This window comes from Populus trichocarpa, chromosome 18 (genome assembly GCF_000002775.5).
Source record: "Populus trichocarpa isolate Nisqually-1 chromosome 18, P.trichocarpa_v4.1, whole genome shotgun sequence".
NCBI lineage: Eukaryota > Viridiplantae > Streptophyta > Magnoliopsida > Malpighiales > Salicaceae > Populus > Populus trichocarpa.
The window spans coordinates 3,024,889-3,042,082 of record NC_037302.2 but is presented as its reverse complement, the minus strand read 5'-3'; the positions used below and the strand labels follow the sequence as shown (position 1 = coordinate 3,042,082).

General features: G+C 32.6%; 1 protein-coding gene across 2 annotated transcripts; it reads right to left on the bottom strand.

Annotated features, from left to right (window-relative positions):
- Nucleotides 1-6,633: 6,633 nt before the first annotated feature.
- Nucleotides 6,634-13,544, bottom strand: LOC7462940 (transcription factor MYB3R-1). 2 transcript variants are annotated; one of them, XM_024590406.2, is made up of 12 exons: nucleotides 13,323-13,544; nucleotides 12,584-12,780; nucleotides 12,428-12,482; nucleotides 12,039-12,096; nucleotides 10,957-11,051; nucleotides 10,723-10,826; nucleotides 10,470-10,598; nucleotides 8,449-10,216; nucleotides 7,775-8,103; nucleotides 7,407-7,521; nucleotides 7,119-7,328; nucleotides 6,634-6,903 (listed from the first exon to the last, which is right to left on the bottom strand). In XM_024590406.2, exons 2-12 carry the CDS (start codon nucleotides 12,667-12,669, stop codon nucleotides 6,778-6,780), a joined length of 3,075 nt encoding a protein of 1,024 aa, XP_024446174.2. In that variant the 5' UTR covers nucleotides 12,670-12,780; nucleotides 13,323-13,544; the 3' UTR covers nucleotides 6,634-6,777. The 2 variants fall into 2 exon arrangements, with proteins under 2 accessions (XP_024446174.2, XP_002324814.3); XM_002324778.4 differs by having other exon boundaries at nucleotides 7,775-8,112; nucleotides 13,323-13,543.
- Between the last annotated feature and the right edge of the window lie 3,650 nt (nucleotides 13,545-17,194).

Genomic DNA, 17,194 nt, shown 5'->3' with positions numbered 1-17,194 from the left:
GGGCGGATATGTTAGGTAGCTCCTGTAATTCAAATTGATAATCACTGCTTGCAGAAGTTGGGAGAAAATTGCTGGAGAAAGTTGGAAGAGACACCCAATTCACGAGGCATTTCAGGGATGTAATATTGTTCTGAACAAGATGCCGGACTGGAGCTTTGCTCCTTCGGCTATTACTTACTCGTATTAGTAAATTTAGGATTGACTAGATTGGCTAGGGCATCGTCCCAGGCCGGACCAAGTATTTTTAACTTGAAAAAAAAAATAAAAAAGATTATCATGTTTATAAAAAAGAGAATTTTGATGATAGAGTTAAATTTTCATTAATTTGATAACATGATAAAAAAAAAAATAAGACACCAACAATAAAAAATAAATGAAAAAAGATATTGATCTGGGTGAAGTTGGGTTAATATGTGAAATCCATGACCTTGACATGAAATACATCAAGATTATGTCTATCATGCATCCTAGATAATGAGTCAAGATAATTTAATAAAAAAAAAAATTGATGATAAATATAAATGAAATTGCAAAAATTATAGAAAAATATAAATCAAGATATTTAATAGCGTAATACGGATCATTTACCTAGTTGTGTTTAATGAATTTATTTATTAAAATCGATTTGTAATATAAATTGACAGATATATAAAATTTATTGAATAAAACAAAAGAAAAAAAAATACCATGTAAAGTTACACATATTAAAAATATCATAAAAATAAACATTTTTAATTTATAGAAATATATAATAAAAAATTACAAATAAATCATATTAAGCTCATGGAAAATTAAAAAGACCCAATATAATTAAATAATAATAATAATTGTTATTTCAAAAAGACTAAATAAACACAAAAAATAATATAGGAGGGGTATTAATTAAGAAATAAACTTTAAAAAAATATATTTAAAAAAGACATAAAAAAATACTAATTTAAAAACATTTACCAGAAAACAAAATTTCAGGCACTTAGGCCTTGAAATTCAAGCCTGCACACTTAGGCTTGCTATTTTTTCTTTTTTAAATTGGTGGATGTCCACCCCTATATATATAGGCAAAAGACACCTCGACTGCTATGACAAACGACGTTGTCGTCTGCTAGCTCAAATTTCAGTTATTATTGTGATGGCTGGAAAATCATATCTATAAGATTTTTACCCAAAACACATGTTTTTCAACTGATTTCAACCACATAACACCTTACAAACACCTTTACAACACCAAAAAACCAAGATATCAACTTATTAAACTTACAAAAATCTAAACCACAAAATTAAACTGAAAACAAATATTGCATCTTTGACCTAGATCTGTGTTTTTAGGTTACGTTGAAACTTAAAACAACCATCATAAAACTCTCCTCGACTAATAGAACATGTTGATATTATTTTTAATATATTTGATGATCAAAATCATCACTAATAAATAGTTCCACTATAAAGAAAAGGACCGGAAGAGCTTTATGGAACCCTAGACATTCATGCTTTGACAAATTTATTGGTAAATTTAAATAAAGTTTTATTTTCCAATCGGTTTAAATTTTACTACTTTAGAAGTTGCATTATAATTAATTTAGTCTTAGTATAATAAAGGTGATGTATTTCTATCCTATAATTTATTATTAATACTGTAAAGTCTAAAATATTCTTATATAATATGCGCCTTAATTACTTTTTATTTTTTAACTCCAAAATTTCATTTGAATGTTCCTTTCAAAATAATAATAATAAGAAGAACAAGAATAACAACAAGAACAAGAATAACAGAACAACAATAAAAGACTAAAAAAAAAAGAAACCTATATTTTAGAATTTTATTTTATATTTTGGTGGATCTAAATTCCCAAAAATAGATTTATATATATAATTATTATATATTTTTTAGTCCTAACACCTAACTTTAATAGTGAAGTCATTAAATCATATAACAATATTAAAATATCAGTAATGATTTAGGAATTATAGAATAAGATATTTGGTATTTCAAAAATTCAGAGTAATTTATTTATAAAAATTACAATATTTACCAGCTCAAAGTAGAGCATGTAAAAGAAAAAATATTTACCAGACTTTGTTGTTTTTTGGAGAATAAAATCATAAATATTTAGGCGTAATATACAATTTTTCATGTAATATTACTTTTAAAGAATATAAAGAAGTTAATTCTAAAATTAATTACTTTAAGATTTTCATAAAATATAAGAAACACATTAAATAAGGTTACCTTAATCTCTAGAATAATAATGGAGAGAAAATAACAAAACAAAGACTAGAGAGGTGGAGAAAACAAAGAAAGAAGGGTCGGGGGAGTGATTTAATAAGGTCGGGTATATATAATATGTATTAATCACATGAAAAACATTACAGAAAACATACAAGGGTAGTAGGAAATTTTCGACTTTTACCATGTATCCTGCCTGTAATTAATTAATATTTCCACTTTATGCTTTTCTTGTTAATCACTTGCTATTTCTACGGAGAAAATTTAGAGAGAAGCTAGAGAAAAAAGAAAAAAGAAAGGCGCTTTGAAAACCATATCGCCGCTTTACATTGTTGGATCGATCTGATTTATGGATATATTATTCACCACAATATTCTCTATAATCTGATCGGAGGGGTTATTATTATCGGTATTTGTTTGATAGTTGCAACAAACACAATTATTTTGAAAAAGACCACCTCGGGTCAGCCATTATCGTCAGCTTGTTTCTCCTCCTTTAACCATTGGATTCACCTGAGATTTGGATAAGGAGGTTTGCCCATGTGTATTCTCCCTTCTGATCAATGGAGATTGGAGCAAGACGTTCTTCTTGAACAATGGATCATCATTTTCCAGGTCAGTTTGGTTTTAAGTTGATATGAGATAATTTAACAGTTGGATTAAGCTGATTTTTGGATATATTGTAAGAAATATAATGGTCTATAGTTTCACCGTTAGGTTTCAACTGGATCTCAATTTATAGAAAGTTATGGTAGTCTGAATATATTGTTCATAAACTCATTTTTTTACGATTTAAACCCACTGAGTCACTATTAATTATTGTTTCAACTCGGTACTGTAGCATTTTGGGAACCTTTAATCTAATAGTGAATCTTACTGTTTATTTGAAAAGAGTTTTCCCCAAATCACCCCACGGTCTTGGTCACCATGGCCACCCGTAAAACTGACACCATCAATATAAAAACCACATCCAACACCATCAACAACACCTCTAAACCACCACAAAACACAAACACCAACACCACCAAAATCAAAACCAACTCCTCCTCTGGAACATGAGCTGAAAGGATTAGGGTTACCAACTTTAGCACTCGATTTGCTCTAGAATTAATCCTCGTAAACAGATTGGAACTCGTCTCAAGATTTTTTAGGAAATCTTGACAGAGAATCCACAACAATAATCATTGCATTATAGGTTTTTCCTGGATTTAAAATGTTGTATCGTGTTTTTAATTCTATTGCAGATAGAATTTGGAAGAATTATAGCCTTGAGAATGTGAGAACAACAGCTAATGATTTCATAACCTTTCGGTTTAAAATGGAGAATGAGTTGCAAATGGTACTTGAAAATGGTCTTTAGATGTTTGGGGGCAAAGCATTATTCTTCAGCAATGACACCTTTATTATGTCTTCGACAAGATCCCAGTTTAGATTCACCTTCAAGGTCTGTCATTCCCAGTATGGTCCAGAAAGGGGTTGAGCTTGGTTGCTAGTATGGTTGGTAAGTCACTTTCATGTGATAAGAAAACTTACGCATGCACATGTCTAGAATATATACAAGTTTGTGTGGAGCTTGATGCGTCCCTCCCTTTTATCCACCAGTTTGAGATTGAGAGCCCACTATCGGATGAGTCGATTTCAGTTAAGGTTGACTATGAATAGAAACCCAAATGGTGTGAAAATTGCAAGCTATTTAGGCACTCTTGTCAGATTTCGGTTGATAAGTCAATTAGTGATAACGGTAATGAAAAAACAGTTGTTGAGTCTTTTCTCTCTAAATCACTACCACACTAAAATGGTGTTGATGTTTTGTTTACATTAATGGTTGCAGTCGCGCCTTCCTTGATAAATTTTGATGAGAAAACAACCATATCAACCATTTCTACTCCACAAATTGGTCCAAAAGTGGAGAAATATCAAGAACTAGTTGACCGATTTAGTCCTAGGTAAGATGTTGGTTTGGTTTTGACTGGTAATAAATCTTTAGGCTTCACAGCCGTCATCATTTAGTGTTGATAAGGCCAAAGATGAAGGCTAAAGATTTATTAGCAGTCAAAACCAAACCATCATCCAGCCTAGGACTAAACCAGTTAACTAGAAATTGGGATTTATCCACCTTTCGATCGGTTTCTAAAGTAGAAATGGTTAACATGATTGTTTTCCCCTCAAAAGTTGCCAAGGTAGACACGACTGGAACCGTTGATACAAACAGAGCACCACCATCATTTTAGTGTGGTAATGATTTATAAGAGTGTCAAAATAGCTTGTACTTTTCACACCATTTTGGCTTCCATTCATATTTAACCTCAACTAAAATCGACCCATCCAAAAGTGGGCTCTCAATCTCAAACTAGTGGATAAAAATGAGTGACATATCAAGTTCCATATAAACTCGCACATATTTTAGACGTGTGCATCCATAAGTTTGCTCATTACATGAAAGTGGCCTACCAACCATATTAGCAGTCAAGCTCAACTCCTTCCTAGACCATAATAGGAATGGCAAACAATGAAGGTGAATCCAAACCAGGATCTTTGAAATCCTATTCTTGTCGAAGACATAGTAGAGGTGTCATTGCTGAAGAATGATGGTTTTGCCCCCCAAACATCCAGGGACCTTTTTCAAATGTCATTTGTAGCTCAATCTCTCTTTAGAACAGGAAGATCATAAAATCAATAGTCATTATCATCACATTCTTAAAGCCATAGTTTTTTCATACTCTATTTATAATAGAATTAACAACATGATATGACATTTTAAATCCAAGAAAAAAGCTTATCATGCAATGACTTCATTGTTTTGATCTCTTTGTCAAGATCTCCTCAAAAACCTTAAGACAAGTTCTAATCTATAGATGAGGAATGTATTCTAGAAAAAACCGAGCATTAGAGATAGTAACCCTAACCCTAACGGGCCTAACCCTTTCAACACATGTTCCGGATGAAAAGTTGGTTTTAGTTTTGGTGGTGGTGTTTTTGGTGTTGGTGTGTGTTTTGTGGTGATTTATAAATCTTGTTGATGGTATTGGTTGTGGTTTTTGTGTTGATAGTGTCGGTGTTACGGGTGGTCATGGTGACTAGGACCATAGGGATGATTTAGGGAAAATTCTTTCTAAATAAACAGTAAAATTCACAATTGGAGTAATAGTACCCAAATGCTATAGTGCCAGGTTGAAACAGTAATCAATAATGTCTTAGTGAGTTGGAAGGGTAAAAAAGTAAGTTTGTGAACACTATATTCAAACTACCATAACACTATGTAAACTTAAATTCAGATGAAACCAAATAGTGAAACTATAAACCATTATATTGCGTATAATATATCAAAAAATCAACTTAATCCAATGATTAAATTACTCAAGATCAGCATACAACTAAACTGACTAGAAAATGATGATTTACTATAAATCATCATATTATGCATAACATATCTAAAAATCAACTTAATCCAACAATTAAATTATTTAGTATCAGCATACAACCCAAACTGATATGGAAAATGACAATCTATTATAAACCATCATATTATGCACAACATATCCAAAAATTAACTTAATCCAACAATTAAATTATCCAAGATCAACATACAACCAAACTAATCTAGAAAATGATGATCTACTATTCAAGAAGGACATTTTATCAGAGTGTTTGTTTTCAATCTCCATCGATCAAAAGGAAGAACATGCCTAAGTGAACCTTCTTATCCTAATTTCATGAGAATTCAACAATGGACGGAGAAGAAACAAGTTGGCAACAATAATTGACCCAAGGTTCAAGAAAAGTTATGCCAGTCTTTACTCTCAAACAGAGATTATAGTAATTACCCCTCCTGTCAGATTATAGAGAACGTCATGGCAAACAACACATCCAAAAATCAGACCGATCTATCAGTGGACGGCAGCAATATAGCTTTCAAAATGCCTTCTATCTTTTCTTCTCTCTATATAGATGCAAAAGCTCTTCCTAAACCCTATACCATTTAAAAAAAACATACAAGGATAGCAGGAAATTATCGTCTGTTACCATGTATCCTGCATGTAATTAATTAATATTTCCACACCATGCTTTTGTCCTCTTAATCACTTGCTCTCTCTCAAAAAAAAATCTCATCCCAGGCAACCTATGTTGCCACAACCAAGCCCACCAGGGCTAACCAGGCCCGAATTCATCCAATGAACTGCAAGTCTTGCCCTCTATCCACCGATAAGCGTGCAGAAATAGTCTGCTGAAATATGAACAGATAGCAAACCTATGTTGCCACAACCAAGCCCACCAGGGCTAACCAGGCCCGAATTCATCCAATGAACCGCAAGTCTTGCCCTCCATCCACCGATAAGCGTGCAGATAAAGTCGGCTGAAATATGAACAGATAGCAAACATGTGGAAGGAAATACAGAAGTCGGCTAGAATACAGAGAAAATCTTCTATCATTTAATTGAAAAGGAATCCAGCACCGAACAATAGGAAGAACGAAAAAATGGCAGCAAGTATACATATATGTATAATATAAACTACAAATAGTGACAGCGGAAGGCATTGGCCAGGTACCACTACTATCTGCAACCCTTCAACAGATAAGCGGAGGGACTTGAAAAGCTTATGGCACTTGAAGATTTTCCATTTTCTGTTAGCTTCCCAGGTGTTCCACATTCACTAAAGTCAAGGGTCCGGCATTCTGTCTGCAAGTGTTCCAAATAGTCTTTTTAGCTGGCATCTTAATATTCACAAGACAAAAGAAAGTGATAGAATATGCTTGGATGGATTTTGGCAACTATGAGTATACCTGAGGAACTTTCCTCAAAACAAAGAAACAAAAGGGCAAACCAAAGGCCAGAAATATGGATGTCAACAAATAAAAAAACGTTCTGTAAAAGTTCTGCGCAATCAGACATACCAAAACATTTGAAGCCAAATGGGAGCGATTCTCTTGGTCACCATTTTGATCATTGGAGTGCCTCCTTTCTTTTAACATGGACTCGGGAGTGTCTTTGCCCAAAACCTCCAAGGCATCGGCATATGCAGATGCAGTGTGCTCACTTAACTGCTTCATTAGTGCAATTGCATCATAGCTTCTGTCCCCAGGACTCATGAAATACCCAATATCCTGGAAAGAAATTCCAGATAGTAAAAGAAAAATCTCAAAACATATCTGATAATTAGCTTATCAAAAGAAGTTATCTACCTCGATGGATATTTCTGTATCAATCCTTGGGCCTGGCACAAAAGAATTAATGAACCAAGGTGACTTCCATGCCGAAGGGGATTCGATACTCCTTTTGAAGGGAGTATCACCAAATCTAGAAATGAACACCATCAACCAAGCATCTAATAAGCATCATGGTAATGCCAAAACAAGAAGTCACGTATATCTATCTCATCACAGATGAAGCTAGAAAATATCAGGAAATCCCAAGTTCCAACCCGAACATAAACAACCAGCAGCAACCATAAAATTAAAATGAGACAGGAATATTTGACATGGCAGCAGCTTTACTCAACCACTAAACAGCGTGGTGACTAGGATCATAAAAGAAACACGGGTAAACTTACATGCCAAAATTTCCAGTTCCAGCATTGTTCCCAGAATTATCAGGCATATTCTCTGATGGTGCTGATGAAGGAATAGATTGAATGGATGTGCTTTCAATTATGTGATTTTCATGGTTCTTCTTACAACTAGTAGGGCTAAAGATCATGCATGGATTTCCAAATGAGGATTCTGAACCACTGGCTTGCTCTGATAAAGTGCCCAAAATTTTACGGTACAAATTCCTGGGAGTTCGAGCACTTGGACCAAATGCTCTGTCTGCTTTAAAACCAAGTTGATCAGGAGAAAATAACAGATGATTGGTGTTTTCTTCAGATAGGACTCCAGAAGACTGTTGCACCTATCAAAAGGAGGGAGGTAAACAAAAAGACACTAAGATAGAAGCGAGGGGAAATTATAATTGGTAATGAAAATACAAGAAAAACACACATATACTGACAAGCAAATTTTGTTTTTCTTTCTTTCCTTTTCTTTACAAATCAAATGGTACAAAATTTTAGATGATGCCCAAGCCGAATCAAACCAACTATGAATAAGGAATATAGTACTATGGAATATGCTAGTAGAAAGAACCAACCCCTCCCACACACAGTAACAAAAACAAGGAAAAGACAAGAAAAGAAAGAAACGTAACTAGAGAGAAGACTACAGACAGAAAATAATAATAATAACTCACACTAGCATCGGAATGAACCTTGGACCTCGCATCACTATCACCTGTCCCTTGCTTTACATTATCCTTGGTATTACTGCAAAATTCACCTGCGCCTTCAAGAGCAGGGTCCAGATTTTCTTTATCTTCACCTGAGGATTCATGGTTCTTTTCCTGATTGGACGATGGGGGCAGCAGAGATGATCTGTTGTGAGTCTCACTCTTGTCAAACATAACATCCAAACATGAAAAATCTTTGCTCAAATTGGATGCCATGTCAATCTCAAGCTTTTTGTCAACTCTTCTGTCTGACAAGGGTGACAATAAATCCCGGTTTCGTTTCTTCAAAATGGATGGTGTGCCTGTGAAAGTCTTGGCAGCACTTTTCAGAACAGCATCAGGGCTACCATCCCGAGATGGTGAATCCCATAACCTAAAGGGAGTGATGCAGTTCATGGAAGACATCATCAGTTGGCGAATACCAAGAGGACTATACTCTTGTTGCATATCACTGCCAGATTGTACGAGATCACAACTGAGAAACGGCATGTCCAAGCTTGGGAAACGAGGAGGTTCATAGCAAAGACCTCCTGCCTCCTGTTCTGCATGCACATTTGGTTTCTCATCTGCAGCACAAGATGATATGGTATCTGAGACTGAAGGAAAAGTATTCACAGGCACTAACTTTGATGGTTCCTTCAGATATGGTTTCTCTTGCAGCTCTGTGTTATCGGTACCATTGTCACATGAGGAGTTGATGGCATCAATGGTATAGATAAAGCTATCATGTATGCTTGAAATAAACTGTTGTTCGAGAGTTCCAAATGATTGGACCATTAACGGATTGGGTTCCCTACCATACACAGGTTTGTTATCATCAGCAGAATGTAGTGAAGAACCGGGAAGAAAAGATTGGCGGCATGAAGTTCCCAATATAGCAGACCTTGGAGGACAAAATGACTGTGAAGTACTTCTCTCTGTTTCAGATATCTGGATGTTTGGTGATTGAGGAAGTGATGAATCCATGTCACCTCCTAAGTCAGCCACATTTGAGTCTTTTGTAATATTTCCAGATGAAAAAATTTCACAATTTGCTGCCTCTGAGAATAGAATCCGGCAACATTCATCATCAGATACGAATATCTGGCCTGATTGTGCAGAACTTGCAGCGATATTTCCCATGGAAGTAGGAGCACCCAGGCCAATGGAAGTTTGAAATGGATCATTCACCAGTTCATGGCTTTCATTAGCAGTTATGCAATGAGTTGGCAAACCTGATGATTCCTGCCTTAGTTCTAGGGTGGATATGTTAGGTAGCTCCTGTAATTCAAATTGATAATCACTGTTTGCAGAAGTCAAAGTGTTATGGGAGAAACTTTGCTGAAGAAAGTTGGAAGAGCCACCCAATTCACAAGGCATTTCAGGGATGTAATATTGTTCTGAACAAGATGCTGGACTGGAGCTTTGCTCCTTTCTGGGACCAGATTCTTCAGCAAACTGAAATTCTTCTCTTGTATGAAAAACTGCAATACCCTGGTCACCCGCAGACTGTGAGCAACCAACCATAGTTGATTCTTGACTGCATTCTGATATATCTTCTGCTTCTGAACCACCTCTCTGAGCATTATCATCTCCAGAACTGTGCAGCCTTGAGGAAGATGAGGGCAAGGATAGAGTTTGATGTCCAGCAAGAGGAGAGGATTGGAACTGTTCTAACAGACCTGATGCCACATAAGAGTCCAGTTTCTTCTTTACAGAACTGTTCCAGTGATTTTTTATGGCATTGTCTGTCCTGTTCACGACACAAAATAAATCAAATTCACATTCATTAAAGGTCACTTTTAACACTACTGTTGAACTTTTAAATAACAGAAGTAGAGATGGGAACTAAACAGCAAGCAAGAAGATGGAAATGACAAGCCTCAAAGGAGATAACGTAGAAGCTAGTGTTAATTCAAGCATGTAAGTAAGCAAAGAGCAAAAACACCTCCTGATAAAGTTAAAATACAAAATTGGGAGTCTCTTCAAATAAGGAATGCACAAACCTTCCAGGCAAAAACTTTGTCAGCTCTGCCCATCTGTTCCCATAAATTTGATGTGCACGAATCAAGGCCACCTCCTCTTGCTGAGTCCACGCCTCTTTGTTTATTGCAGGATTAAGATGATTATGCCACCTAAATTATGTATACATCAGTGCAAATGAAGAAAAATAAAGGACAAATTTAAACCATAAAACATAATTATATATGAGAGAGAAAATAATTGCAACTCTTGCAATGGGCAGAAGAATACTCTTACCTTTCCCGGCACTGCTTTCCAATACGTCCAGGTAAATGCTGTGCAATTGTGGACCACTTCTTTGGCCCATATTTGTTCACCAATTCAATTATTATTTCATCCTCCTATTTACATTTCACAAATGAAACAGGCATTTAAATTATCAAGAATATTTATCTTTAAGGTACAAATTAGCAAGAAAAAAATGGAAGCAAAGCAGGAATTGTCATAGACAGAAACAACCATATGGTATACCTCCTTCGACCAAGGACCTTTAACAAGTTCAGGATTCAAGACCTTCTGCCACCTATGTAGACATTGTACATCAGTTCTGTCCTTGAAACACTCAGCTACATAAATTCCAATGTTTCAAATTAGAAAATATTTGCTATGTATCCCATATACAAAGAAGGAAGAGCATGCAGTACCAACTAAAAGTAAATTGGCTAAGATGGTTTTATATTGTCGTAACAAAGACCTAAAAAGAGAATGAAAACAAGTCTATAAAATGAGCATTGCTGAAATGGAAGTATTAGGATGGAAGTTGTGATGCACAAAAGGTAACAAATAGACATCTTGATATAGGAAACCATTGTACCAACTATATTAAAATTGATGGAATATTGTGAAAGATGGTTCAGGCATCTACATTATAGACCTTCAGGAAAGCACTGATGAGGAACGGTGGTCACTATATTTGAATAAAAAGTTTGAAAAATCGTAAAATATAAACCAAAAGTACTTGGCTAAAGGTAAAAATTATACAGAAGGATGTGATTTTTAAGTGTTTCACTTAAGGATTTGGCTCAAGAAAGGGCAAAAAAAAGGCAAATTTCATGCAAGGAATGCAGACAAGTGTAAGAATGAAGCTTAGTCGATTCAGGAATTCTAAAACAGTAAAACCTCCAAGCAGAAAGACTGCGTTTAATGGAAAAGCATAAAATTAAAAGTAAGTTTAAGTTTAAGTTAAACTTTTCTACAATAGTTTCCAAAATCCAAAACTAAATTCTGTAGAGAAACTATAGTTGGATGACAAGGTCCTTTTAAATCATGTTTTCTAGTGATCCATTATCAAAACTAAAAGTTGACAGTTTGATGTTCATCCTCAGCTTCTTATCCTTAAAATGTTGTATTCATTCTCAGCCTATTAAAGGCAAGTATAATCCCTTTAAACACCACCCCCTAGGGGTGAATTAACAGTAATAATTGTTGATATCAAAATAAAAGCAAGAATTAAAGTTATCAAGTTTAGCAACTTCTATAGGAAAAGATAATGAAATGAGAAACTCGAAACAAGGAAAAGAACTGAATTAAACTTATTAAGTTCACAACTGTACCAATTTTTTTCCAGTTCTTTCCTTTGAAACGCTGAACAGCCTTGCGCAGAATCTCATCCTAAGCACATATAACACTTGTTCATCACTATATATAACCAGATATGAGCTAAGAATTGGGGAAGTGTTAATTATAATAATGAAGCTAAAACAGAAATTAATGAAAAGAAACTTAAACGTGATGGGTACAAGTAAACAATAAACCTAAGCATCACCATGAGATGTCATTTCAGGCGTGAAAAAGCAGTGAAAATCAAAATGGGAAAGGTTGCCCTGTAAACTAATCTAATCATGAGACCAAAAAAAATGCAAAAAAAATTCCTTTTAAACATCTCCACGTCATAAAATAACTCTTCTACCAAGATACTTCGAGTACACAGAAGAATTACTACCTCTTCAGCTTTCCATTGCCCCTTTGTGGAACGCCTTGCAGGGCCACTAGTCCTCCTGCAAGAGAATAGCATAACACCATTCAGAATCCAACATATTTAACAGCCAGTTCAGTCTCTCAATCACACAAAACATTAGAATGGCTTCTGAAAAATTACCCGTGAAGAAGCTTGGGTGGTCTCGGGATCCTGTCGCTAACAAGCCCATCCAAAGGAGCAGAAATTAACCTGTCACTACTTTCCATTGTTGTTTGATATACAAATAAAGAAGCTGCTGCACAGCCCAATTCCCACTCGACCACAATTCATTATAAACCCCCCTACCAATCCGTTCCAATTTCCCCCAATCTCACGAACTAGCACGTAAACACAAAAAGAAAAGGAAACCCAGATCAGAATAACCTCTAAATAAAAATCTTCACTTCCTGAAATCACCAAGTAGGGCTTTGTATTTCAGTGCAGTTGACTTGAATTGAAGTACAGTGGGGTTTCAAATTAAAAAAAAAAAAAAGATTAAGAATTTAATTATACAATTAGTGAAATTAATTAACTTGTTAAGTCCCAAACCCAATTCATAATCAAAGTGAAAAAAAATTCGAATTTCTAAATCATTCAGCTTCCTTCAAAACCTCCAAACTCGAATGAAACTGAAATTCAATTCTACAATCAGTAAAATTAATTTATTAATACTTAATTAAGTAACCCTAAAACATGATCGACGAGACAGATTTTCAATCTTTTTCGACCACTAACCATTCGAATTTATAAAAAAAAAAAAAAAAAGGGATCAAAATGGCACAAATCTTATGAGAAAAGTATTTTAATTTATTCAAAGATAAAAATAAATTAGATACCTTAAAATTTAAAACTTCAAAGAAAAAGAGCTTCAAGGACTTACCAAACTGAGCTTCAATGACAGAAAAGAGGAGAAATCAAAAGACGAGAGAGACGATAAAGTGATTAAAACGGTGCGCATTTGCAGATCCAAGTGAAGAAGTCCAGAGAGATTTTAGAGAGAGAGATCTGCAAATGCGTTTCTAGAGAGAGAGAGATCGAAACGGTCGAGAGAGAGCTTTCTTCTTCTTATTCATTTCAAAATTAAAGGGGCGGACTATGGAGTTTATTCAAACCCTATGGATGTTAAACGTCGAGCAACTTTTTGAATGTCTTGGACTGTTCTGTTTTTTCCACGTTGGAATCCTAGCCGTCCATTTCATGGACTTCCTCGGCTTGGTATTTTTGAAAACCCAACGGCCAAATTTATTTTCTTCTTCCACTCAATTTATTTATTTTTCTTGTTATTACTATTTTCTTGGTTTTCCTCTTGACTAAAGTGGTTGTAGCTTATTTATTATTGTATTTTTAAAAAAATACATCAAAATTAACAGCAACGAGTGTAATGAAAGAAAGAAAAAGCAAAGAAAAGGTATAATTTAATGATTTCAATACATGAAATACTTTAATTGATTATAAAAATTCAAATGTGTAATGATTATGTTTTATAGCATTATTAATTCTTGCTATTACTTTTTTTTTTTTTGAATGGCAAAGATATCATTTCAAGTGCATGTTTGGGAGTGTAGTTGTGTTTATTTTTTAAAGTATTTTTCGTACTGAAATGAATCAAAATAATATTTTTTATTTTTTAAATTATTTTTGAAAGTGTGGGTGATTGCGGTTGTTTTTTAAAATGATTTTCGTACCGAAATATATCAAAATAATATTTTTTTATTTTAAAAAAGTTATTTTTGAGATCAGCTCATTAAACAATCCAAAACATACCAAAAAAATTAATTTTTAACAAAACAAAATTAACTTTTTGTGGAACGCGGTGTAAACAGCGTTTCCAAACGGTGCCCAACAAGTCATTAAATTATTTTTTTGGGTATATGATTGATTGTGTAAAGTTGTTTAATCATAGGCTAATTCTATGTCTAACAATCTTTATTTTTTTTTAATTAATTTATCAGATGATTCTATGATTATGGTTTAAGAATTTAAAGACATATCTTAAAAAACAATAAAGTCCTTAAATTAAAACAAATTAATTATTCATCTTTAGATTAAAAGTTAATGAGTTATTAGTAAATTGTTAAATCAATCACTAACATGATTTAATTTAATAACGTAAACATACCATGAAAAATTAAATTTTATTTTATTTTTTTATTAATATGGATATTCGAGTCAGTTTACGTGCACTTCGATTAATCCAAACATTGATTAAAATTCAAAACTCAAAAAAATAATCTAAAACTTTAAAAGAATAATTATTTAAACCCATATGATCAAAATTCAAAAACTATAAAGAACCTTAAAAACTACTTAACCAAAATTTTAGAAAACTAATGTCAATAATTCATAAAACTGCCTCAATTTTTTTTTCTATCGTTGAAACCAAACATCTTCCTGTCACTAATCATTGTTCAAATATACTTTCCATGTCATTTAGCACTAGAAAAGCACAAAAATCATATCCACGGTACGCCCAACACATATCCCTCATCTTAAAATTGATTTTGAAATAAATATCAATTCAAAAATTTAAATAAAAACCCAAAACATTAAAAAAAAAACTGTAAAAACCCATCAAGATTATATAATCAAACAAAATTAAAAGAAAAACCCTAAAAGACAACTAATCATCATAGTTTAGTTTTAAACTAAAAATTAATTTTATTTTTTTCTTAGTTTTTTTTATCCTAATGTAAAATTAATTTAGATCAGTGGACTTAGAGTGTGTTTGACTGTTTGGTATTGTGGTAGCTGTTGTGATTGTGGTTTGAAAAAAATTATTTTATAAAAAATACTTTTAGTTGAGGTTGGTTTAGAAAAATATATGTTTGGTTAAAACTGTAGTTGAAATTGAGGTTAAATAAAAAGTAGTTTAATGTGTTTGGTTAAAAAAATACTTTTCAAATTGAGGTTACAAAAAAATTAAAAAATATATATTAATATTGATGGTTTTTAATTTAAATATTGTAAATTTAACTACTGTTAGTACGTAATGAAATAAATAATACTTATATGAAATATTTTTTATTGTTCCATTGGTTTTTTAAGTGCGCAAAAACATCAGGTAAAATATCATCTGGAACAAAATTGGAATTGCAATTAAATTCTACAAATGATACATCATCAAGCGATCTCCTTCTAATTTTTCAAATAAAACACAATTAAAAATAAAAATAAAAATTAAATTTTTTTGAAATAGATCGGATTCGTTTCAATGCATTTAGTTAGTTTTGGAATTCAATTATAGTGTTTAATTTAAATTCAATTCATAAATAAGTTGAATTAACATGTTTAAAAAATATTAAATTCAATTCATTTTATTTTTTATATTATCTTTATTTTATTTTTTCAAAGGTATTGAAAAAAAAGGCTAGATAGTTTTTTTTTTAAAAAAAATAATATTTTATTTTTATTTTTATGATATTTCTACTGATTAAATTTATTTTTTTATTAAAATTTTTAAATTAAATTTTATTTCAAAGGATAGAAAATATGCCGTGTAACTTTTTTCTATTGTCAACCACGTGTTATGATCTCCTACTATTTTATCCTTTTGACCCCACCCAAGCAGGTTTGACTTTTGGCAAATTAAGTATTTTTGTGAAAAAGAGTAACAGTAGATTGCAGAAAGCAGCTCTCAGCTGCTTTCCGCAAACCTGCGGTTTGCGTGGGTCCCATATCAATAGTAAAATGCGTTTTATCATAACCAAACATTTAGTTTGTGCGGTTTGCTTTAAAAGTGGAAACTACCGCATAAACAAACAGGCACTTAGAGCAGGATGACAACAAAATTCAAAATAATATAAGTGCATAACTAAATTAATCAAGATTTAAAAAATTCAAAAATCATGTGCTTCATTAAAAAGTTTACATATATTATAAAAAAAAGCTTCATAAAATTCTTTTTTTTATATAATTCATAATTGCTACCTCGAGATTTCATATGTTTAAACTATTATAGAATCTTTTCATTATCAACACTTTTAAATATTTCTTTTTCAATATAAGTAACCAAATAATCTTTTAATTAATCATCCTTATAACTAATCATAAATTATTTATTTCAATAACCAACACATAATAATAAATTACTTATTTCATCAATTTCTTACGGTCTTTTTCAAATTACATTGAAAATTCAACTACAATTAAACAACATAATTAAATCCATTTCAATTCTCAACAATACATGTTACACATACTAAATACACATCACTAACAAACATCTACTATGGTTCCAAAAATTATCATCCTCCCCATTAAATGGTTAGCTCTACTTTCACCATAAACACCTAATTTTTCTTTTTTAATTATGTTTTATTTAGAAACCGTTTGGGAACGCGGTGCAAACCGCGTTCCCAAAAAATTCAATTTTTTTTTACTAAAATTTAATATAGTTTGTATGTTTTGGATTGTTTTGATGTGCTGATATCAAAAATAATTTTTAAAAAATAAAAAAAATATCATTAGCATGCATTCCGGCACGAAAAGTTATTTGAAAAGCAACCGCTACCACATTGCCAAACATATTAGAGTCATTTATATCTCATTCTATCACAATAACATAATATTTTCACGCTTTCAATTCTCTAATTCAAAATTTAAGAATTTCACGTAAACTTTGTTAATCTTTACTTAAACATTTACAATCTAGTTTATAATGTCTTGTCCAATAATGATATGAACTCCAAATGTTAACTGGTCAAAGTTTTATGGTCCTTCTCTTTTTTCCTCTTAGTGTCTTAAGTTTTTTCT